The sequence below is a fragment of the Schistocerca gregaria genome, chromosome 2 (assembly GCF_023897955.1).
Source record: "Schistocerca gregaria isolate iqSchGreg1 chromosome 2, iqSchGreg1.2, whole genome shotgun sequence".
In the NCBI taxonomy this organism is placed as follows: Eukaryota; Metazoa; Arthropoda; class Insecta; order Orthoptera; family Acrididae; genus Schistocerca; species Schistocerca gregaria.
The window spans coordinates 381,440,544-381,467,447 of NC_064921.1; the positions used below are offsets into that span (position 1 = coordinate 381,440,544).

General features: G+C 43.3%; 1 protein-coding gene across 1 annotated transcript in view; it reads left to right on the forward strand.

The window, feature by feature from the left end:
• LOC126335785 (glutamate receptor U1-like) overlaps positions 1–26,904 on the forward strand; it is a 78,408-nt gene that overhangs the window by 18,522 nt on the left and 32,982 nt on the right. The window contains exons 5-6 of the mRNA XM_049999248.1: positions 395–565; positions 18,720–18,961. Coding sequence (XP_049855205.1) covers positions 395–565; positions 18,720–18,961 — 413 coding nt within the window. The remainder of the gene's footprint in view (positions 1–394; positions 566–18,719; positions 18,962–26,904) is intronic.

The window sequence follows — 26,904 nt, forward strand, 5'->3', positions numbered from 1 at the left end:
CTGAATATCGAATTCCCTAACGATTTCCGAAGTGGAATGTCCTATGTTCTAGTCCTAATTGCTACTAATCGTTAAAAGTCTTTTAATTTTCGTCGTGTCGCCATAATCATATCGGAAACTCTTTCACATGAATGACCTGAGTACTAATCACAGCTCCTGCAACGCACTGCCCCTTTATACCCTGCGTACTCAATACTACCGTCATCTGTATACGTGCGTATCGCTATCTCCTGAGTTTTGTTACCTCGATATATGTCGCTTAACAGGAAAATGATCCACTTCCTGGAAGCAGTCCATCGTCAAAGTTTGAAGTGAAGTCCAGAAGCAGCGTGTACCCAGTGTTGCTGTCTAGAATGTGTTGGCCTACTATACGTTCTGTGCTTGTTGTGTGCAGGCACAATATCGTGTTCGCCGACCAGTGGGGCACGCGCGTCACCAAGGACATGTTCAACGGGCAGGTGGGCCAGATACAGAGGGGCGAGGTGGACGTCGCGGTCGGCGGCGTCGCCCTGCGGGCCGAGCGCAGCGACGCCATCGACTACACCACGCCCACTGGCCTCTTCCAGTAAGTCTGGCTCACGACACCTTTTTTTCCCTTTATTGTTTGTTTCATCCCCCAACCCCCTCCCCATATGGGCAGGGTGTAGGCTGTCAGCGGTAGAGCACTCCGCTCTTGGCCGCTCTTGAGCCAAGAGCAGTTTTAAAAATGTAGCAAGAATGATATAAAGAACAAGAGGACTGATTTACTATTCTAAATTAAATAATCAAAGGCTGTCGTCTAAAAAGCGAAAATATACACATTTTAGAAATATATTACAGAATGTTGAAATTATTTTAGGAGAAATAGGCAATGAACTTTCACTTACAATGTGAAGAACTTGTACTGCTAGAGAAGTATTTTGGTAGGAGGGAATGTGTTCCATAGGGTTGAGTTACAGGGGAAACAGTGAAGGTCAGTGTAGGTATTGAGGTGGACATTGGGAAGACGCAAGTTGGGAAAGAGGGAGAGCAGGGAGGGGTTTGGTGGATAGGTGGGAAAGAGTTAACGTAAATATTGGGTCAAATCGCATAGCCGGGGAGTAGGAGTTGGTTGAGGTTGCATTGGGATAAGATATAAGGTGTGAAGGTGTAGGAGTGGAGGTATTTGCGTGTGAAGGTGCCACAGCGGAGCAGGGTTGATGATCAGGGGGGACACAATGGAATTACTGGAATCTAGTTTGTGGTTAGTACAGAAGATGAAGTGATGCTCGATGTGGCATGGGGGATGGGAATTTCATGAGATGGTAGAAGATTCATGTGGAGGAAGCTAAACGGAAGTGGAAAGCGAGACGAAGTGCTAGGCATTTGGGGACTTGAAGGATCTGAAGGATTTATAGAGCTTCAGTGGGGCTCAGGTCCATGCAACATTTACGTAGCACAGGATGAATCGGATTGTGGTTCTGTAAGTGTGGAGAATAGTGGAAGTGTGTAGCCCACAAGTACGGCCCATTAGTCATTTTACTTGTTTTAGTCTTTTCTGTGCATCCTGATGGATGGATAGTGTGTGAGGTTTGCACATTAGTTACCAGTCGAGGGTTAGTCCAAGGTATTTTAATGTGTTAGTTAACTGGAGAGGTTCAAATGGTTCAAATGGCTCTGAGCACTATGGGACTTAACGTATGTGGTCATCAGTCCCCTAGAACTTAGAACTACTTAAACCTAACTAACCTAAGGACATCACACACATCCATGCCGGAGGCAGGATTCGAACCTGCGACCGTAGCAGTCTCGCGTAACTGGAGAGGACGGTCGTAAATGGTATGGTAGAACCCTTGGAGACGGAAGGTACCGGTGTTCGTCCCATCAGTATTGTCTGGGTTTTGGAGGAATTGACTTACAACATCATGCTACTAACTTCTGTACTATTTTACGGTCAGAACTGCTGCTGGGTCTGTTATTATGGTGTATAGTAAACTATCGTTCAAGGAGGGATGTATATCGATAACCACAATCAAAATCGAAAGGAAGGTGAAGATTTCTTGCCTTGTGTTTCTTAGGTAAAAAAATGCGCTTTCTTTCAAATGTAGTCCGTTTTGCACTATCTGATCAAAAGTATCCAGCCACCCATATGTAATGCGGAATTGATCACTAGATGGCACGACAGTCGGACCAACCAGGGTAAAATAAGACGGAGAATATTGTACTGTCAGTAGCGAAATACTGACTTCAGAATGGGTCGATCAGGAGCGCTCAGTGGCATGTAACGTGCACTAGTCAATGGATGTCACATGAGTAATAAATTCATCAGAGACCTTTCAATCCTTCCTATGGGACTTAACGTATGTGGTCATCAGTCCCCTAGAACTTAGAACTACTTAAACCTAACTAACCTAAGGACATCACACACATCCATGCCGGAGGCATGGATTTGACTGTGAGGTGGAAACCTCGCAGGAATCTCTACAGCTAAACCAAGATCAAACCGACTTCATGTACCGAAGGACAGGGACCACTGAACATTGATCAGGGTGACTGTAAAAAATCGCGTACAATCAGTGGAAAGAATCACTCACCAATTCCAAAGTGCTATCCGTAGTCTGCGTACGGAGTCAAAAACAATGGGGTACAAGGATAAAACAGCTCCTCGTAAGCCTCGCATTTCTGTAGTCAGTGTGGTTAACACTTGAGATGGTATAAAGAGGGACTCCACTGGACAGTGGATAACTGGAAACGAAGGATTTGGAGTGGTAAATCGCACCGCACTACGTGGTAATCGGATGGAAATGCCTGTGTTCTGCGGATGCCAAGATAAAATTACCTGGTGTCAGGTGTTACGGTATGGGGTTTTTTCGTGGTAAGGTGTGGCCCCCTTGTTGGGCTTAAGAACACGCTAACTATGGAAGGATACGAACAAATTTTACAGCATTGTGTACTGTGTACAGTAGAGGTAAAGTCTGGAGAAAATAACTGTATCAATGTGACAGTGAAATCTATCATAACACACCATCTGTGAGACAATGGTTTGAGGACCATAACAGTCCTCAAATGGACTAGCGTGCATAGAGTCCCGACCTGAACCAAACTGAACACACTTTAGATGAGATACAGCGTTGACTTCGTTTCAGACACCAGCGTCAAACATCACTGCCTTCTCTGGTTTCCGTTTTTGAGGAAGAATGGCCTGCCAAAGCATCACATATATTCATAAAATTTGTTGAAAGTGTCACCAGCAGAGTTCAAGCCGTGATAAGGGTGACGTGTGCACACATCCCTTATTAATGTCCACTGATAGGTATACCGATACTTTTGATCAAATAATGTATGTCAGCACACTTTGTCCATTGTTTCATCAGCAAGCCAAATCCGTTTCTTAAGCGATTATGTAAGGTCTCTGAAATATGTATCAACAAAAAGCACAAACTATGGCTGCTGTACAGCTTTAATTTATTTCGTGAACTGGTTTTCCTCTTACAAGCCCATCATCAGAAAATAAAGGATGGGGTGTGCAGAAGAAAGTGGTAGCCTACGAGATTCATTTTGAGTTACTATACGTTATGTTACGCTGTAGTTGGGTGAATTCAAGGAATGGAACAGAAATAAAATAAGATAAGGTCCAGTTCCCACAGAGGACAGTCCTTTGTAGAGGTACAGATGGTAATGATTGTTACCAACACGAGCTGAACTTGAAGACAGACTAATGCTTGTTTAATTGAGGGCAGCACTTTCTTACACTGACCTCTCCAATTGTAAATTGATATTATAGAGCATCTACAGTTTGTGTTTTCTTTGATAAATATGAAATCGTTCTACCATGTAAGGACGGAAGAATGTATAAGTCTGCAGAAAACCCACCTGCTGGTAGCATAGCGTATGTCTTCTACAGGAAATGTTTTGTTCCAACCAGAAATTTCAGTGTCTTTACGTATAGCAGATATTCGGAAAAGCTCTGGGAAACGGTTTTAATAGACCTTGCCACGCTACTTTTGTCATATTAACATGGATTATTGTGTATATTTGGGACTCTGGTGCCGTTACTATCCTACACGACATGCAATATTTTCATTTGTAACGAAGTAGCCCTAGATATTTATAATATTCTAAGTGAAAGTGACAGTAACTGGTGCGTCTAAACTCAAACCGTATCCCTGCGCTGCTCCGAATATCAGTAGCACACTTCGTGTACAGCAATAAAAAAAAATAGTTTGCTAACACAGCCTTAAGAAGTACAAATCTTGTTTGATACGACAGAGATTTAGCTCCTCACTGCAAGTTTCTGAGACTCACTTATCAAAGAGGCTATGGAAATTATAAAATCAAATATGTGTGAACAGATTTAGTAGAGATTCATGCTCGGCAGAGAGTTGTGCCTGAACGTGATATCGAAAGACTACGTAGCAATAAGCAGGATTACTACGCAGATCGTTGGGCCGATGCCTCCGACAGCGACCAGGCGTTTCCGCGTGACGTCGCTGTCAAGAAGCGGTAGCACCGCGAGACGTGTTCTCACGATCCGGTATGGCTCTATTTCACTTAAACTAACGTTAATTTACGAAAACTGAAGAGCAGAGTAGTGTAATGAATCTCGCGGACGATAGGACCATACATATATACGGATGTATGTTATTAGTTCCTATGGCGATGCAATTCATATGTCGCTTTCTATACAATGAGGTAACAAAAGTCACGGGATACCTCATACGTTGTGTCGGACCTCCTTTTGCCCGACGTAGTGCAGTAATTCGACTTGGCATGGACTCAACAAGTCGTTGGAAGTCCCCTGCAGTAATAGTAAGCCATGCTGCCTCTACAGCCGTACATAATTGCGAAAGTGTTGGCGGTGTTGGATTTTGTGCACAAACTGATATCTCGATTATGTCCTGTAAATGTTCGATGGGATTCAATTCGGGCGATCTGGTTGGCCAAATCATGCGCTCGAATTGTCCAGAATGTTCTCCAAACCTATCGCGAACAACTATGGCCCGGTGACAGGGTGCATTCTCATCCCTAAAATTTCTGTGTAGTTTGTGAATGCGAAGACCATGAATGGTTGCAAATGATCTCCAAGTAACTGAACATAACCATTTCCAGTGAAAGATCGGTTCAGTTGGACGAGAGGACCCAGTCCATTACATGCAAAAACAGTTGACACCGTTGTGGAGCCACCACCAATTTGCACAGTGGCTTGTTTACACCTTGGATACTTGTCTTCATGGAGTCTGCGTCACACTCGAACCCTACCATCAGCTCTTAACAACTGAAATCGGGACTCATCTGACCAGAGCACGGTTTACCAGTCATCTCGAGTTCAATCAGTATGGTCACGAGACCAGGAGAAACGCTGCAAGCGATGTCGTGCTGTTACCGAACTCATTGCATCGGTGGTCTTCTGCCGTAGCACATTAATGGCAAATTGCGCCGCAGTGGTCTATCGGATACTTTAGTCGTACGTCTCACATTGATTCTGTGGTTATTTAACGCAACGCGGAAATTTGATGTTTTCGGCATGTTCTTGATACTGTGGATTTCGAAGTATTGATTTCCCTAACGATTTCCGAAATGGAATGTTCCATGCGTCTAGCTCCAAATACCACTGGTTGCTCAAAGTTTGTTAATGCCTGTCTTACGACCATAACCACGTCAGAAACTTTTCACATGGCTAACCAGAGTACAAGTGACACCCCTGCCAAAGCACTGGGCTTTTATAGATTCTGTAAGTGATACTACCGCCAACTGTATATGTGTACATAACCATCCCATGGCTTTCGTCACCACAGTGCATAATGAAAAGAGGAATATTACAGATTATTACTTCTGTTGATCACATATAGGGTAGTCGATTACCTTCAATAGTGCTGCATATCCAACAATCGTAAGGCTTTTCTTTGTCGTCGACACATTTTGTGCGTGAACAGTCGACAATTGTAACATGTTTTTCTTGCTGATATGAAGTAATAAGAAAAGGCCATAATTATGCAAAATCTTGACACTAGTCAATCCAGGAGCATGACATTGAAAAGAATTAGATACCCATTGTTATAAGACTGGAAATACTAGTAACGGTATACTGATCATGTTTCTTAGTTTTCCCATAAATATATAGACTCATGGGCAGAGAGCGTAAAAACGAGGTTTTGCTTATATCTTCCCGACTCCCAACGGCATTGTTCTTCCATTTGGCGTGGCATTTAATTTGTGGATCTATAAAGAGTTTTCATAAATTGTGGTGTACTTTAGTTATTAGTTTAACACCGTGACGAAACTACTTTGTCATCGCTTCCCCTGACTACGTAAAGCATGAGCTAGTATTGTTGCTTTTGTTTTTCAGTGTGTTTTGTCATTAAAGGCTGAATTTTTGCTCTTACTAGTGTTAGTTCTTTCTCATATTTCTTAATGTTTTCCGCAGTACCGACTTTTTTTGTTCCTGTGCTTTGATGCAAGTTTTTCTTCTTCGGTGACATTTAACATGAAAGGATAACGAACATTCTTGCTATCAGTTCATTGCGATACCTGTTGGACAGTGGCTGGAAGAGCAGCGTAAGTGGCTTGAAGAAGCAATGTAGGCACTGCAACTGGTTTTAAAGTCTTCTTTCACAGAGGTTTCAATTATGAGGCTTGGAGATCGTAAATAATCGTCGTTTTTAAAATGTATGCTACAGATAGCAGCGTTTCTAATATTAAGCCCATCACTTCTTCCGCTGAGCTGAACCGACATATCACATGTTTGCGAAGCTTTGGGAAAGTTGTGATACGTAATCTCTAATTTTCAGATTGTTGTTATTCAAAGAGAGCGAACAAAAAAAGCTCGTGTATACTGAGCAGAGTTTTACACAGCGACGTATTGCGCAGAATAGGGGATAATCTCGGGTCTGCTCATACACAGTGCCCTTTTCCCCCTGAGGAATATGTTCCGTATTACTGGTAGTGCTGGAAGACACTGCCAGTGACGTTTCACCGCTAACGCCAAAGCGGCCTCTGGTTTCAGTGATACCGTTATTTCGTTGACATTCAGTTTTATTCTTGGCGACGACAATGGAGGATAATATCGAGAATTCCGATTTTTATGAAGATTTAACTTGGCAAGTACACCTAGAACATCCAGTAGAACTAAACCGTCACGAAAGACTGTGTGGTTATAAGGATGTGACCTGAATATAATGCTTTCAGGCGACAGTATAAGAAGATGATTCGGCTCTAGAAAAAAAATGACAATTGGTAATATACTAATTTTAAGAGGCAAGTGAAAAATATGTAAACCATATTCTGTTAATGCTATCATGCTTATTTTCAATTACTATACATTTACTGTACCTTAATTCCTATGTAATACTTCTGTCGCTGAGGGTACTCAATATAACATTTCCTATAGCTCTGTCCACGTTGATATCTGTGTGTTTCTGATTAACAGACGCGTTACCGCCATAGGAAAATATGAACTCTGCAACCGATTATGAAATGTGATGATTGCCCACCGCCCACAAAATGGTTAGGTAAAGTAACCTGAAGGTGAATGGACGTCTCAAACATTACATATCCCGCAGTTATCACTTCACACGTGCAATAAACTCGTCGCATTAAGTCTGTCGATTATTTGTTTTGTGGTAGTAGTTACAGAGTATTAGAGAATTTAAATATTGTCTCTTTTCTGGTTGTGTTCAGGAGCGTTCCCTGAATCGTACTTACGACGTCTAGCTCGAAAATGTTCATGATAATGATGTTGACAATAGTAATTCGAGATCTTGACAATATGGGACCAGCGCATGATCCTCTGCCACTCGTCTGCTCTTTATGGGAGAGGACCAACTTAAAAATACAACAGCGTGACTAATACCATTACATAAGAAGCACATAATCGAAAAATAACACGCACATATACCTCCAGAAGAAACCAAACAAAAAATATAAAAACCACACAATTGGAATCTCGCAGAAAATAAAAAAAAGGTCTTACCATTCGTAGTCAGCTTCAGATCAATCTAGGCTGGCCACAAAACGTATTACAAACCACGGTGCACACACACACACACACACACACACACACACACACACACACACACACACACACACACACACACACAATCACCTCAAAAACATGGACCACTCAAACCACACCTTCCTAGTCAATACCCACACACCAATATGCATCTTCAACAAAACAGCTAGATGGAAAAACCAAATAATGAAAATGCACGACATTCATAACTTCAAAACACATCACACACAAAAAAATGACCAACACACACACAAACCTATAACTTTCCTCCCCTTCTAAAATCTACTCATTATAAAAAATAAATCCTAAACCCCATTAACCCAAACCAATCCTGCCCCCGACCGCCCCACCGCTTCCACTCAAAAATTAACCACCTTCAGCCTAAAGACTTTGCAAAACGATTTCTTGAAAGCTTTAACGCACAAAAATTATCAGATTCACTTCCCCTCCAACAATAGTCATCAAGATGAGACTGCAGAGTCGAAATGCCCCTCTTTTCCCTCTGTATAACAGATTTTATGGCCCCTCAAATACCAACTATCAGGTTAGAACATGCTCCCGTTTCGAAATCTTTAAATTCCAAATTATGATTAATCGTCAAATGAGTAGAACCTTTATGCCCCAAACCCCTATAACAACTCCGAAATAGTTGTAGACCCTCCTCAACATACTGCTCAATTAGTACCACCAAAATCCGTGTACTTCACCGACAAAACCCTAAAAATAATGTCAAAACACCCTATCTATGAAACATTATGTTCTTTTAGGCCGGTCTTCCCTCCCAATTTTCCTCTTACCAGACTGTGACTCATCAGTTTCAGCGCATACACCTGGGGCCCCAAAGACCCCGAATAAGTAATAAATTCACTGTATACCTCTCGATAGAACGAATACCAGTCTAACACACACCTCCTACTCACGCCAGTCATGTGTGTACACAACTACAACGGATACTGGTAACACCACCAATACGTCACTCGCACTTCACAGATTAGCCTAGATTTCTCGAACCAGGAATCTCTTCTTAGCGATCTCCACATATAAAGGTTCATCATCTGAGACGGAGGAAGTCTCGACAACTTTATTATTTTCCCGCGTTGTTGGCACCTCACACATCCACCAATAAGCCCAATCAGTTGCAAGACAAAACAATACAAAGCATATCTTGGGCCATGGCTGCATCAAGTGCCATAGAAGTTAATTTCACAGTCGAGTCCGTACCTACAAACAAACGGCAAACACACAGCAAGCAAACTAAAAAACTAACAACCTGCAAACGAAAACTGACACCTCAAGAACCACAAACAAATAAGAAACCCATAACTACCAAAATCAAAAATGCTCTCGCAACAGCCAGCAACAATCTCCAGAACCGAACCGTACGATAGACAACCAAATACGAGTATTCAAACAAAACTCCAAGGAAAACTACATAAAAACAAACGACGACTACAGAAGATTCCTATTGATAGTTGGCAACCAATGCTGTACAATCGCAATAAAGTCATGAGATGTTCAATTGACTCTTCTATTAGAACATGTTACCGCGTATCGGGATTACATCCATCTTCAGACATCACAAACTTACACTCCTTCCTAACCAACCAGTCGTAGAGCTTCGACAACTCTAAGAAAGTGTAGAATAACATATGACTGCGACACAAGCAGTCTTGAAGCAGAGTGTTCTGTCCAAATTCGTCTCGATCTGACACAGTCGTTGTTGTAGAGAATGAACAAACTCAGTGACTTATAGAGCTCCATGACACAGGGCGGGTCAGAAATTTTAGAAGAACCTTCATGCTTCTGTAGTAGGGGACATGTGTCGTTGATCATCGTTTTACCTAGTCTGCCCTAATTCTTATGTCGAATTTGGCGACGACAGTAGTACATGGGTGAGGGTGATTTCGATAGTCGAGGGAGTTCATCGTTACCTGCATAGGCATTTCCCGTGCCTCATGCAGCTTAAGTATTTATTCTTGTGGTGGCGTAAGTTACATTAAAATTGGTGTGTGCTTTTGGAGATCATACATATACTCCTCTACCGACATGACGTGGTCGTAGTATATAGATGTCTATGGCAGGTTATGCTGTCAGTGTGATGTAGTAGTGTTCAACAACGATGTTCATATGGATGAGTCCCAATGAACTTTCATTTTCGTAAGGGCGTCTTCGGACACTGCTGCGGTGGTTTTATCGGTTCCTCGATGACTCCCAGTGAATAATGTGCTGTAGAATTTCTGTGTTCTTGAAAGATTATTACTATCTAGTCGTGTTGGGTCCTTCCAGATGCCTTCTTCTCGTCTGGAAAAAGTGATCTGCAACAGATTGTTCTTTTCGTAGTGATTCTGAACTAGCAGCCACGTAACGTTTAATTAGACGTTTTGTGCTAATTTTGTTTAAGAATTTTCGATTTTTTTAAGTTCCACGAAACCTAAAAATCATTGAAAGAACAGGGGAGATGCATTTAGAATTCAGCTACCAACTAAAATACATTGTAGTCCGTTTGCATGATTTCGATGCAAGTTAGGAAGATTTTTGTTATTGGAGGAACAGTAAAATGGCAGGCCACCGTGAGAAATATGAACTGGAGACTTTTTTTGCCTACATAAACTTTCGACATTTCGATTCCGCAGGCTTTAATTTCCCATGCAGGCTCTGCAGCTGTAATGAGTACTAGGAAAAAAGGGCTCTGAGCACTATGGGACTGAACATCTGTGGTCATCAGTCCCCTAGAACTTAGAACTACTTAAAGCTAACTAACCTAAGGACATCACACACATCCATGCCCGAGGCAGGATTCGAACCTGCGACCGTAGCAGAATGAGTACTAGAACTCGAGGATAGTGGAACTCAACGTTTTATGATTGACGCAGACTCCGTTGTACATTTGTCGTCAGTGAAGAAAATCTGGAAAAGTGTTCCGTCGTGTCTGACACATCCCACATCGTTACAAGCAACTATCTGCAGGAGAACTGTCAGCATAAATTTTACCCTACTAGAAGATGAATACATTTGACTTATTATTGAGATTGATCTTAAGCGGTGGAACATTTTGATGGAATTGTGTCTCATCGTGGATGACTCATTCGTCAAGGAATTTCATTTAACTATATGAAAAGAGATCTTTACAACCCACACTTTAAATGTCTCATGTCTGAGCAAATGATCATGGATGACATTTCTTCTAAACAAAAATGCTTTCATTACATGTGCGATGGGAATTTATACATATGAAAACTAAGCTCAACCTGTATTGACAGTGCCACTGCCAAATTAAGCGACGCATGGTGTGCAAATCGAAACTCGTGGAGAGTCCCCAATGATGTCACGCCTTACAAGTGCAACAACCTGACGACCTCTGTGCATACAGCTGGTTTCATCATAATATCCTCCAAAATTACAGTACAATTAAAGGTATCTGTCCTTACTATGAGGTGTGGTTTAGCTCATAACTTGTAGGATGGTGTATTATTAGTAGTAATGTTGTGACATATTTATCCAGTCAGAGAGACTTGCAGGAATTCTGTAAGTATGTGTCTACTAACAGCGTATTATTATGTACCGAAATAAAACAAGAATTTTTCAAAATCAGTTGTTTCAGTATAAAAGTAACCTCAATGCCAACTTTTAAGCCGGCCGCAGTGGTCGAGCGGTTCTAGGCGCTTCAGCCTGGAACGGCGCGACCGCTACGGTCGCTCGTTCGAATCCTGACTCGGGCATGGATGTGTGTGATGTCCTTAGGTTAGTTAGGTTTAATTAGTTCTAAGTCTAGGGGACTGATGTTGAGTCCCATAGTGCTCAGAGCCATTTGAACCATTTTGAACCAACTTTTAATCTCACAGAATTCCCCAGGTTCCCAGAAATGAATCAAATTTTCTTACGTTCTTACATTGTTGGCAACCTTTGTTAGGCATTTCTTTTTTTTCTGATAGCTTTTCTTAAATGTTTTGTATTGTTTTAAAAACCTGTTACATACAACGTTGACGCTGTGACTCATTTTTCTCTTAAAGGAATTTAGTATAATCGGTATATGCTATGTAGAGTACATGTGCTTAAAATTAGAACATAAAACTGTTTTAGAAAGTAAGGCAAATATCGACATCCACATCTACTTCCGCATCTATATTCCTTACCTCATCTTACGATTTTGCGGTGAAAGATTTTTGATAGCATCATTTAGTCGTTTCCACTCGAATTGAGCATCGGAAGAACGATTGTTGGTCAACCTCTGGGTAAGCTCAAATTTATCAGATAACCTCGTCGTGATCATTCCGCGAGATGTACGTGGGAGAACGTAATATGTTACCCGATTCTTGCTGGAACGTACGGTCTCGGAGTATCAACAGTTTACTCGCTGATGTACAGCGCCTCTCTTCTGGGGCCTGCTACCGAAGTTTGTTGAGTATCTCCGCAACGATCTCACGAGTAGTAAACGATCCCATGACGGAACACATTGTTCGGATCATCTCCATCTCTTCTATTAATCCAATTTGGTAAGGGTCCCAGACCGATGAGAAATATCGATACTCAAGAATCGTGTCATGATTGAAAGAACTGTATTAAGATCTTCCGCTGTGAAAGAATATCGGAAGACCAAATTCATCATTTTGGTATTACATCTGTCATCTTCTGTTTCGATGCCAGTATGGTCACCGAGCAATTTAATAGTTTATTTCGATCTGCTTATGGAATTTCCTTACGATCAAAACTTCTTTGTGTTTTTGGTCAAATCGATTACTGAAATTTTACTTTCGCTTTCACTGGACATTTTTCAGATGATTTGGAAACTAATCTTTGAAATCACTTAAATTTATGATTGTTATCTTTGCTTTGATCTGAAAAAATGATTTCTTATGAATTCTGTAATGGTTGAAAATAAACTGGAATTCAAATGAAATTATCACAAATCTAGGAAGATGTTTGCTTGATTACACAATATGTATAGTTCAACAATTATCTTTTATTTTGTAAACCACTAATCACAGCAGATATGAACAGGTTTAACCTGATTGATTGAGAACAAAACGAATCTTCATTTGCGAATGTGGACAATATTTATTCTTATTTACATGATCAGCACAACTGAAGCAGCAAGTGAAGAAGAATTAATAACCACAGACAAGCATTTTTGGGTGAAGGGTTGATATTTAATCCTTATTATGATCAATTAATAATATGAACCGTTTTCACAAAAGTATGGTTAATATATCAATAGGTATTAACGTTACTGGTTTTTCAAAAACAACAGTGTGTTAAACATACAATAGAGTCTCTAATAATCAATAATAGAATGAAAATAGTGTGTAGGAGAATTTTCAATTTAAATTTAGGAGCAAAAATTGGAAATAACTAAGTCAAATGCTGTTAAGAATAAAATATCGAGTTAACAAGTTACGGAATGAAAATTCTATACTTAAAAAAGAATAATAATAGTGATGCATTAAAGGGTAGGATAGGAAAGCACCTAATATATGTAAGGAGAGCTTCACATTCACTCCTTAATTTAGGTGTAAATCATATGATATAGTTTTATTATGTTCTGTTAATAAAGTAGCAAGTATTTTTGTACTCCTTAAACAAAAAATTATCCACCTTATGCTACAACCATCTACAAAAACAAAAATTGTTCTTAAAAATATTTTTCTTCTGAATTGCAATAAGCGCTAAACGGGTGTTTCTGTATTTTGTTTACTTACAGATCATTTTTCTAAACTGTGACACTTCTTTCAGAAGAGACAATTACATTCAAATTTTATTTCAAAAATACATATAAACAACAGAATTTCAAGTTTATAAAGTAATTTTTAGCGACAAAAAGATTATCAATCTACCAGAGAAAAGTTAAAAACAGTTCTAGATAAGAAGTAGTAGAAAGGGTATTTGGAAATACATGTGCTTATGAATAATTGATTAAAGCTTTTTGTCGATGGAACAGAATATGTTAAATTTGTTGAGTCAGAAGAGTTAAATAAATGCAAGCATATGATTTATTAACATACATCGAAAAGTGATTGTCAGATACCGAATTGTACAAATAAGGTATGCATTGAAGAGGCTGGAGTCAGAGAAATTTTGTGGTTTCCAAATTTCTTTATTCCAGCTCGCTACCATAGCTTACTGCAAGCAGCGGCAGTGTGACTGAGACACCCAGTTGGTCCCGAGAATGTGTACATGATGTCCGGTCTGTCAGTGACGTACGCTAAACACTTCTGCAGTTGCTTGTGTGGAAGGGCTTCTACTTTCATCCACTTAGCCGTTGCTCTGTCAACTATTTACACACTTGACCTGGCTGGCCCGCCTCACAATATGCGACGACTGTGTTGTGTTTTGCAATGCGTACTATCTGTGATCACCTGTGGCTGGATCTGCCGTAATCTAGTTCCTACTCTGCGTCTTCCAGAGTGTGCTAAAGCATATAGCAAGGAAAGTGGAATAGGCAGAACTTAATACTATAGATAAAAACAGCAAAAATGTTTAACTTGAAATTATAAATGAAGGAAGCAGATTTGGATGTACCATAGTCCTCTGCCTGTGTTGTCCAGAAGTGCGAAGCAAGGTTCCTTCGGACATACATGCAGGGTCAAAGGAACAGGCACGGCGGCGACCACGGCCGTTAAGAAATACATAAAATGTGTCCTCATCCACATTCGAATATGGGCAACCATCAGCTGTACAATCAAATGACGACAAGAAGATCCATGCATGTATGTCAGAAGGAACTTTGAATCGTATTTCTGTACAACACAGGCACTACAGTATCGTATTTATTCGCCGAAACAGGGGGAACGACTTTCAATTAAAATGTCTCACCTGTACAGGAATATACATAATGAATGTACCAGTGCAGGTCTTACGCACTTTGCTGATGACATAGGGAAGTTTGAGTTTAGCCATCAGTCGTACTTGCATAGACTAATGGTAAGGCAATCGCACGCGGTAAGTGGGAAAGCCAGCCGATGTGACCGATCGCTTCTAGGCACTTCAGTCCGGAATCGCGCTGCTGCTGCGGTCGCAGGTTCGAATCCTGCCTCGGGCATGGATGTGTGTGATGTCCCTAGGTTAGTTAGCTTTAAGTAGTTCTAAGTTCTAGGGGACTGATGACCACAGATGCTAAGTCCCATAGGGCCCAGAGCCATTTTAACCGTTTTAAGTGGGAAATGCAGATTAGAGTCTAAGTCAAGCACAAATTTGCAATGTCGTCATTACATTGTGTAGTCGATGTTTATCCATATTTGCAAATACAATATATTTCATGTAAATTTGGATTTCCTTTGGATAACTAACAATAGATATTACTGAAGGAGAAATTTTACTAAAATTCCGTGTAACTTGTTAAATGTGACATAATGTTCGTGATACCAAACGTAATCCCTTACAAATGCAAATAATTAAGGATAATATTATTGAGTGTTTAAAGGTTTGCTTAATTGGAATTGTACTACTGTTTGCTGTGTAGACTGTAAACATGTTTAACATTTTGTTTTTTCAGTTATAGTAGGAAGTGAGCTTTTTGACTACCTAAATTCCATCAGTTATACATTCCACCTGCTAATGAACTCAATGAGGATATCTCAGCCTGCATAACTTGTTCTTGAGGTAGCTGCCTCTTCAAATTCGCAGATTAAACCAGGGAGTATAATTGCGTTAGAGCAACGCGGAATCGATGACTCTTAGCACTGAGTACCTAAATTCCATCAGTTATACATTCCACCTGCTAATGAACTCAATGAGGATATCTCAGCCTGCATAACTTGTTCTTGAGGTAGCTGCCTCTTCAAATTCGCAGATTAAACCAGGGAGTATAATTGCGTTAGAGCAACGCGGAATCGATGACTCTTAGCACTGAGTAGATCTTTGTTAGTAACAGTACTGTTATTCCACAAACTGATCTGAAAGATAATCTTATTCCGTTTTGCAATAGAGACTATACGGTGAGGTGACAAAAGTCGTGGGGTACCTCCTAATGTCGGGTAAGACCTCCTTCTGCTCTGTGTAGTGCAGCTGCTTGATGTGACATGGACTCAACAAGTTGGATGACCCCTGCACAAATAGTGAGCGATGCTGTCTCTACATCCACCTATGATTGATGCAGGTGAAGGATTTTGTGCACGAACTGACCTCTAGATCATGCCTCGTAAATGTTCGATGGGATCGATGCTGCGTGACCTGGGTGGCCAAATCATGGGCTCGAATCGTCCAGAATATTCTCAGACCAATCACGAACAACTGTGGCCCGGTGATAGGGCGCATTGTCATCCATAAAAATTCCATCGTTCTTTGGGAACATGAGGCCCATGAATGGCTGCAAATGATCTTCAACTAGCCGAGCATAACCCTTTTCAGCCAATGATGGTTCAGGTGGACCATAGGAGCTAGTCGATTCAATGTAAACCACAGTCCACTCAATTATGGAGTCACCACCGATCTGCACAATGCCTTATTGACGACTTGGGTCTGTGGTTTCGTGGGGACTGCGCCAAACTCGAACCCTACCATCACCTCTTACCAACTGAAATCTGGGCTCATCTGACCAGTCCACGGGCTTCCAGACGCCTAGTGTCCAACCGATACGGTGACGACCTCAGAAGAGGCAATATTCTATACGATACGTTCGTCATATGTATCACATTGATGTTGTTGTGTCGGGTACTGTGGATGTCAGCATGGACACAAAAAAGGAACGAGAGAAATTGCCATGGCCGTTGGCAGGGATCTAGAATCATAAATGCAAAACACTTTCTAATTAATAGAAAACTTTTTTCTAAAAACAAAAGAAACTTATCTTGATTTCTCTGCTTCCTTTGCCTCCTGTATACAAGTACTTTGCTCTCTATTACTATTTGCAGAACGCAGGCTAACTAACGCCTTCTTATTACTCAGCAATAATGTGACAGAACTGGGTCGACTTGCGATGGGTGACTGGTTAAATCAGCGTTAACAGGGGACACTTCCTCGAGTTGTGCCATTGCACGCTCTTTCTATTGGCGCGCGGGTCAGTGACTTCTTGATGCCGTTTCGGGACACTGCATTGGTGTGTGTGCAGTCGATGATTTAGGACTTCGTAGATAACTGTGGTTATTTTACTTAGTGTTTCTTGTCTGACAACTCTACAGAAACGCCTCTGCTCTGTTAAGTGAAGACTGTCCGCAATAGCGTTGTCCATGCTAAGAGGTAAAGTTTGAAGTTCCGTATTCTCAGCACACTCTTGACACTATGGAATTCCCTAACGATTTTCTAAATAGGATGTCCGGTTCGTCTAGCTGCAACTAACATTCTGCGTTCAGGGTCTGGTAATTCACGTCGTGTGCCCATAATCATGTCACAAACTTTTTACATGAATCACCTAAGTACAAATGATGCCTCTCCAAGCACATGCGATTTTGTAACCTGTGTATGTAATACTACTGACATCTGTATATGCGCATGTCGCTGCCCCATGTTTCTATTTCTTTATTGATTTTCAATTCCCCCCCTGGGTAGGGGCGGGCTGACAGCAGTTTAATACGCTGCTCTGCAGCCGAAAGAAAAATTAAACAAGCAATGGTGAGAGAACAAACAATATAAAAAGGCGATAAAATGGTGACTTAGTTAATAACAGTAAAATGGCGGAAAGTTGTCTAACTTAAAATACAAAAACACGGCGTTGACAATGTGGATGAAGATACACAGGAAGGAGACATGTACAATAAAAAAACACGGCGACAGTCTGGTTTCTGTTCGCACGAGATAAAAACAAAACTAGCGACAGTATGGTAGTTGTTCACAACACTGAACACTCACTTAAAACAGCACTGTAGAGGCGACACAGCGGCAGATTTGGGGGGGGGGGGGGGAGGACCCGGATCAATGAAGGGGAAAAAGGGGGGAGGAGAGGTAAGGAAAAAAAAAGGGGGAGCTGATGGAGGGAGGGGACAGAGTAAAAAGAAGGGGCTGGGCGGATGCGAGAAGGAGTGGGAAAGGCAGTGGAGGGGAGAGCAAAAAGGACTCGGGGGAGAGAAGGGAGGCAGGGACGGGTTAGGTGGATAAAAAATAGGATGGAAGGGGGGGAGAGGGAGGCTGGGAAAAGGACAGAGGAGGGAAGGGGCAGGTGAGGATCAGAGTTGATAGGAGCGGTAAATGGAGATAGAGAGGGCATCATCTAGGACAGGGAGTCAATGGAAGCTACCTTGGGAAAGGAAGGGTGTAGTGGAGGAGGGTAGGGGGGCACGGTAGGGGGACACAACGGTGAAGGTGTGGCAGAGAATGGGGGTTAGAGAGGAGATTAGCAACCAGGGTATCAGGGGGATCAAGGCGGCAGGAGGTGTAGAGGGTGCGGATATGTTCGAGAAAAAGGAGCAGATGGGGGAAAGGAATCAGGTCGTAGAGGATCCTCATGGGGGACGGGAGGCACATATATGGAAGGCAAGGCAGAGTGCATGGTACTCGAGGATCTGAAGGGACTTATAGAATTTGCGGGGAGGAGGTGGATATCCAGGTGGGCCTGGCATAACAGAGGATGGGATGGATTAAGGATTTGTAGGTGTGAAGGACGGTAGAGGGGTTCAACCCCATGTCCGGCCAGAGAGGAGTTTGCTGCATGACGTTTCTCGCCTCATAGAATCTTATTCCGTTTTTCAGTGGAGAGTATAAAATGAGTTCTGAGGTTCGGGGGATGCGTACAGTATCCATTTTCGTGCTGCCGAGATCGACCTGCAGCCGCAATAAAATAGTAACGTTCCAGACTGAGTAGTTGGCTTTGTCGCCGGTGCAGGCCGGCGTTCATGTTCCGGGAGCCGTCGCTGGCGGCGGTGAGCAACGTGTACACGCGGCCCTTCTCGCGCGGCGTCTGGCTCAGCTACTCGCTGTCGGCGCTGCTGCTCGCCCTGCTGGTGGTCACCTCGCAGCGGCTGCTGGCCAGGGCGCAGGGCGTGCTCTCTGCCACTGCTGACCCCGCCGTCGCGCCGCCCTGGGTCGACGTACCGCTCGTCGCCTTCAGCATCGTCTGCGAGGAAGGTGCGTGACTCACCTGTGGCGCTTTGCAGCTCGGTGCTCACTGACAATAACAACTCTAATCGAGTAACGATATTCGATTCAAATGAGAATGCTGAAGGCTGTTACTCTTTTCTATGATGTGTCAGTCTGGAAACATAGTACTACAGGATGAGAAAAATGATTAGTCACGTCACCCTGCCTGCAGCAAACTCGGAACTTGTAGCTTCGTCTTTCGCAAGCAATTGCTATACCGACTGAACATGCAAGCACGAATCACGACCTGGCCCACAACATTACTCCACCAGTATTTCTCTCCTATCTTGAATAGCTCAGTCAGTGAGCACTTTCCTACTATAGGCGTGGGGCTCACGTTCGAGTGCCAATCAGATTCGCTGTTTTAATACACCAGGAATTTCTAGGTCACTGCACACTTCACTGTACAGCGAATTCATTCTGCAAGCGAGCCTCCACCCTGCTGTTGACCGTACCTTCTCAACAGCTACCCTCAATTTATGCAGAGTGCGAAAATGCGGAATCGCCTGCAGATTTCCGGGATAAGAAAAATGCTCTCAGTGTCCAAAAGTCCATTAGAATACTGTAAACAAATATTATTCGATCGAGTTTATGGAGGATACTATGTAAGCTGAGGCGTCAATGGGAATTTGGATTGAGGAGGGGGGCTTGCTTGGGTAGTCCGTGCACTTGTGCAAAGCCACTGTGGCAGGGTGGCGTAGTGGTTGGTGTATCTGCCTAATTATCAGGAGACCTGGATTCGAATCCACACCTTCGTATAAATTTTTATTCTTTACTTCAGCCTGTATATATACATAATAGATGTGAGAGACTTGGAAAAGTCTGTGGAATCAAACAGTTTCATCTGATTAAAGCACCTATACCTTAATTTCAGGCAGACTCCCCCATTTCGTTCGACTCTATGGTGCTATTCCAACGCAGCTGGAGATCCTCTGCAAAGCTGTTCGACTTTAAGGGGAATACCAAGTGGGCTGAGGCGTGAATGGGAACTTGTATTCAGGAGGGAGGCGTGCTAGGGCAGTCTGTGCAATTGTTCAAAGCGACTGTGCAGGGTGGCATAGTGGTTAGAGCATCTGCCTTGTGAGCAGGTGACACTGGTATGAATCCTGACCTTGGTATAAATTTTCGTTCTTTGCTCAGTCTTCATACATACGTCACAGATGCTAGATACTTGGGATGGTCTCTGGAAATATGTAGTTTCATTTGATTATTCGTTCCGTAAACTGGATTTTTGGTGGTAGGCTAGCACTTGGTCTTGATTTTTATCAGCTGACCTCTTATTCCAAATCCAATAGACTAAGAACGTATAGACCAAGCATGACCACAATTTAATACAACACACTCAGTCATGTTGTGATGTTACGCGATTGGTATTTTAGGGCACTAACTGCTGAGTTCATCAGCGCCTTCTGTCATATTGTATACATTTACTTAAATTAGATTTATACTGTTGTAACGGACTTCGCGATTTTCTTTCCAGCATATTTCCTCAGCATTGGGAACTCAAATGCAATTTCACAAGCTGCTGTCGCATCTTGCACATTGTTAAGTATTATCCAGTTACCTGATTTATCAAATGTGCGTTTATTCACCATTATATTAAAGCATGTTAATGTATACATTTCTAAGCTTACGTGGGTGGTTAAATAAATACTGCCATGATTTTTTTTACAGCTCTTAATAATTACAGGAAACCTTTTTTTGGTGCTTGAAATAGGATCTTCTTTTTCAAGTCTGCAAAGTTTTGAACAACTCCAGCACATGGAAGAGCCGTAGTGAACCATCAAAATTGCGTTCGCGTAAAACGTTTGTGACAAGCATCGACTTGTAAGTGAATTACGGAGAAAGAAACCGTGTTGAGAATTCAGCAACGTTTGTGTGTGGTTTGTGACAATGATGTAATAGATAATAGTACTATGGGCGCTGGATAAAGAGAGTTAAAGCGTTATAAAGTGGGGAAACTGAGACCCATGATCGGGCACGTTGGGGGCATCTCGTCGCAGTCAACACTTCCAATATGGTGAGTCGCGAGGATGCCGTTATCCGTGCACATCGACACAACACATGTCGATAATTGGCTTGACAGCAATCGGTGAGCACTAGAGTGGCGTGTAAAACCATTGAGTCTCTTGGATATTGAACGCAGTGCTCAAGATAGGTTCGACGAACGCTCGTAACAGACCAGAAGGTTCAAAGAAAGCAGTTAGAGCCGTTTGAGGCCAACAGAGAGGCTGTCACGGATCACTGAGTTTGATAAAGCTTGGGTGCATCGCTTTGCGTTGCAAATAAGAGTTAGTCACTGCAGTAGCACCGCCCACTGATGGCAAAGTCATAACGCGAGTGTTTAGAGATAGTGATGGCATCATTCCCATGGATGTGTTGGCAAAAGGGATAATCACTGAGTCAGAGGCACGTGTGAACACTCCGAAGAAATTCAAGAAGCGTGTCTGACCTGTTCGGTCTGAGAAGAACCCAAAAGAAATTTCTCTCCAACGCGATAATGCTCACCCTCACATAAGTCCCAGAACCTGGGAAGGCATCATCAAATTGGATTTGACATCATTTCCTCATCCACCCTATAGCCAAGACCTAGGGCCTTCGGACGTCTGTATACTTCAGCCATTTAAGAATCCTATATGTGGGACACACTTTGAAGGAAAAGAGATTGTAATTCATGCAATGGTTCAAAGTGGCTCTGAGCACTATGCGATTTAACTTCTGAGGACATCAGTCACCTAGAACTTAGAAATACTTCAACCTAACGAACCTAAGGACATGACAAACATCCATGCCCCAGGCAGGATTCGAACCTGCGACCGTAGCGGTCGCTCGATTTCAGACTGTAGCGCTTAGAACAGCACGGTCACTCAGACCGGCTTTCATGCAATGGCTGCTGGCTTAGGAAAACAGTTTTTACTAACAAGGAATGCATTGGAAAGTGTTTACGGGTAGTGGCGCGCAAGCCCTGATATTGTGGTGATATGCAAAACGAAATATGTAACTGCCATCCAATTTTTCTATCACTACCCGACTGGAATAACCACCTCTAAAGTAGTGTCACAGCGATCAGCTGTGCCGTGGAGCATTTTCCCCAATCATATACTCGTAAGTTCAGAGTGAAAGTCGCGCGGAATTTGCCGTGTGGTCTCAGGCGCTGCAGTCATGGACTGGGCAGCTGGTCCCTGCGGAGGTTCGAGTCCTCCCGTGGGCATGGGTGTGTTTGGCCTTAGGATAATTTAGGTTAAGTAGTGCGTAAGCTTAGGAACTGATGACCTTAGCAGTTAAGTCCCATAGGATTTCACACACGTTTGAACATTTTTTTCAGAGTGAATGCAGAGGTTAACTGTATGAAAAATCATTTAATAGCGCTGCATTATGTTTCGCACATGAAATGATAATCTACATCTACATCTACATCTACATTCATACTGCGCAAGCCACCTGACGGTGTGTGGCGGAGGGTACCCTGAGTACCTCTATCGGTTATCCCTTCTATTCCAGTCTCGTATTGTTCCTGGAAAGAAGGATTCTCGGTATGCTTTTGTGTGGGCTCTCATCTCTCTAATTTTATCCTCATATACTGCTTGACTCCTCGGTGAAGGTATGTTCTCGAAACTTTAACAAAAGCCCATACCGAGCTACTGAGCGTCTCTCCTCAAGAGTCTTCCACTGGAGTTTATCTATCATTAATTTAGTTTGATAGGGTTACCATACGTAACACACCAGCGACAGATCAACGCACGTCGTCTTCCCTTATTTAGTTCCTAAAAACTCGATAGGATGCAAAGAGATTGTACTTAATTTTATCGTTAGCCTCAAATCACGGTTCACAGTGTGCGAACTTAATCATCAGAAAGGCTTTCACCACAGCTGTCAGTTTGTCTAAGATCACTACTACAGAATGGTGGCATCGTGTTTGAGGCACATTTAAGTAAATCTCGAATACAAGGAATGATCTCTGTGGTAATTCATTCAGAAACACTCGTTGTTGAATATAAATTTACCAATATATTTCTCATACGCATAAACACAAATTATAAATGTTCAAATGTGTGTCAATTCTTAAGGGACCAAACTGTCTTACACATTACTTAAACTAAATTATGCTAAAAACAACACACACACACACACACATACACACACACACACACACACACACATGCACGAGGGAGGACTCGAATCTCCGGCGGTAAGGGGCCGCGCAATCCGTGACACGTGCGCCTCAGACTGCGCCGCTCACAAATTATATCCGCGTGATTAGAATCCTACCTAAATAACTCTTTACAAAACCAAGCGTCTACAGTCGCAAAAGAAATCTTATATCGTCTATACAAAACAGACTTTGCACTTCTTTCATCTATAACACGGAAGAATTGAAGACATAGTAAAGCGAAATGATGCAGTAACTACAGTGTCTAGTAACATTAAGACGACCCCCTGTCAAAAACCCGAATAATTATCTTTTGCAGCGCGTAGTGCTGCGAGACGTACAAGACGAGAGTCAGCGAGGTTCTGGAAGCCACCGACGGATATCGAGGCCATGCCGACCCCACTGCCGTGGCCAGCTGCGTTAGGTTTTCAGGTTGAGGATCCATGGCGCGAATAGCCAGATCGAGATGGTACCACAGATTCTCAGTTGGGTTTAAATCCGGGGAGTTCAGTGGCCAGAGGAGTATGGAATACTATTCCTGGTGCTCTTCGAATCACACTCGTACACTGAGAGCTGTGTGGCACGTGCATTGTCCTGCTGGTAGATGCTATCGTGCCGAGGAAAGACAAACTGCATGTAGGGGTATGCGTATATCCGCAAGGATATATGCATACTTGTATTGATCCATTGTGCTTTCCAGAACGATGAGATCTTCCAGAGAATGCCACGAAAACATACCCCAGGCCATACTGCTCTCTCCTCCGGCCTGGACCCTTCCGACGACTATTGCAGAGCCTTACACGCCAAAGGCCATCTGTCCGATGGAGCATAAAAATGATTCATCTGAAAAGACCACTTGTCGCCACTCAGTGGACGTCCAGTTGCGGTAATAATGTGCAATCTCCAGCCTTCGTCGCTGATGAACAGCTGTCAGCATGGGTGCAAGAACCATGAGCCTGTTGTGGAGGCCCCTATGCACCAACATTCGCTGAACGGTCGTTGAGGAGTCACTGTTGGTAGCTCCTTGGTTTATGTAGGCGATCAGTTGCTGAACAGCTGCACGCCAGTTCTACCGTACACATGTCTACAACCGTCGTTCACACCTGCCATCATGCCCCAGGTTGCGCTACAGTTGCTTCGGCACCTGTTTTGGATACCGTCATTCTGAATTGCGCGGTATACTTAAAGCACGGCAGCACGGGAACAGTTTACAAACTTAGCCGTATCGGCCCGGAAGACAATGATCATACCTTTTTGGACGTCAGATAAATCGCTCCATTTCAGGATTACGGCAACTGTTTTCCGCGTGCCCCCGACATGCTTTATATACCCTCCACCACAAGTCTGCCACTTATCGGGTGTGATTGGTTACTGCACGTTGACGTCGACCATAAGTGATGATGACGTTATAGTGACCGGACCATGTAGTTCCAAATATTTAATAATTCATAGCCTTCTCAAGACTATTCTGTTGCACTTGAATACGCGGAAGTATTTCGGCACGCATATACAAAAGTTCGTTTAAGTCAACATCTCAGTGATAGTTGTTGTTGTTGTTGTTGTTGTGGTCTTCAGTCCCGAGACTGGTTTGATGCAGCTCTCCATGCTACTCTATCATGTGCAAGCTTCTTCATCTCCCAGTACCTACTGCAACCTACATCCTTCTGAATCTGTTTAGTGTATTTATGTCTTGGTCTCCCTCTACGATTTTTACCCTCCACGCTGCCCTCCAATACTAAATTGGTGATCCCTTGATGCCTCAGAACATGCCCTACCAACCGATCCCTTCTTCTGGTCAAGTTCTGCCACAAACTCCTCTTCTCCCCAATCCTATTCAATTCCTCCTCATTAGTTACATGATCTACCCATCTAATCTTCAGCATTCTTCTGTAGCACCACATTTCAAAAGCTTCTATTCTCTTCTTGTCCAAACTATTTATCATCCATGTTTCACTTCCACACATGGCTACACTCCATACAAATACACTCCTGGAAATGGAAAAAAGAACACATTGACACCGGTGTGTCAGACCCACCAATACTTGCTCCGGACACTGCGAGAGGGCTGTACAAGCAATGATCACACGCACGGCACAGCGGACACACCAGGAACCGCGGTGTTGGCCGTCGAATGGCGCTAGCTGCACAGCATTTGTGCACCGCCGCCGTCAGTGTCAGCCAGTTTGCCGTGGCATACGGAGCTCCATCGCAGTCTTTAACACTGGTAGCATGCCGCGACAGCGTGGACGTGAACCGTATGTGCAGTTGACGGACTTTGAGCGAGGGCGTATAGTGGGCATGCGGGAGGCCGGGTGGACGTACCGCCGAATTGCTCAACACGTGGGGCGTGAGGTCTCCACAGTACATCGATGTTGTCGCCAGTGGTCGGCGGAAGGTGCACGTGCCCATCGAACTGGGACCGGACCGCAGCGACGCACGGATGCACGCCAAGACCGTAGGATCGTACGCAGTGCCGTAGGGGACCGCACCGCCACTTCCCAGCAAATTAGGGACACTGTTGCTCCTGGGGTATCGGCGAGGACCATTCGCAACCGTCTCCATGAACCTGGGCTACGGTCCCGCACACCGTTAGGCCGTCTTCCGCTCACGCCCCAACATCGTGCAGCCCGCCTCCAGTGGTGTCGCGACAGGCGTGAATGGAGGGACGAATGGAGACGTGTCGTCTTCAGCGATGAGAGTCGCTTCTGCCTTGGTGCCAATGATGGTCGTATGCGTGTTTGGCGCCGTGCATGTGAGCGCCACAATCAGGACTGCATACGACCGAGGCACACAGGGCCAACACCTGCATCATGGTGTGGGGAGCGATCTCCTACACTGGCCGTACACCTCTGGTGATCGTCGAGGGGACACTGAATAGTGCACGGTACATCCAAATCGTCATCGAACCCATCGTTCTACCATTCCTAGACCGGCAAGGGAACTTGCTGTTCCAACAGGACAATGCACATCCGCATGTATCCCGTGCCACCCAACGTGCTCTAGAAGGTGTAAGTCAACTACCCTGGCCAGCAAGATCTCCGGATCTGTCCCCCATTGAGCATGTTTGGGACTGGATGAAGCGTCGTCTCACGCGGTCTGCACGTCCAGCACGAACGCTGGTCCAACTGAGGCACCAGGTGGAAATGGCATGGCAAGCCGTTCCACAGGACTACATCCAGCATCTCTACGATCGTCTCCATGGGAGACGATCGTCTGCATTGCTGCGAAAGGTGTATATACACTGTACTAGTGCCGACATTGTACATGCTCTGTTGCCTGTGTCTATGTGCCTGTGGTTCTGTCAGTGTGATCATATGATGTATCTGTCCCCAGGAATGTGTCAATAAAGTTTCCCCTTCCTGGGACAATGAATTCACGGTGTTCTTATTTCAATTTCCAGGAGTGTACTTTCGGAAACGACTTCTTGACACTTAAATCTATACTCGATGTTAAAAAATTTCTCTTCTTCAGAAACGCTTTCCTTGCCATTGCCAGTCTACATTTGATATCCTCTCTACTTCGACCATCATCAGGTATTTTGCTCCCCAAATAGCAAAACTCCTTTACTACTTTAAGTGTCTCATTCCCTAATCTAATTCTCTCAGCATCATCCGAGTTAACTCGACTATATTCCATGATCCTCTTTTTGCTTTTGTTGTTGTTCATCTTATATCCTCCTTTCAACACACTATCCATTCCGTTCAACTGCTCTTCCAAGTCCTTTGATGTGCCCGACAGAATTACAATGTCATCGACGAACCTCAAAGTTTTTATTTCTTCT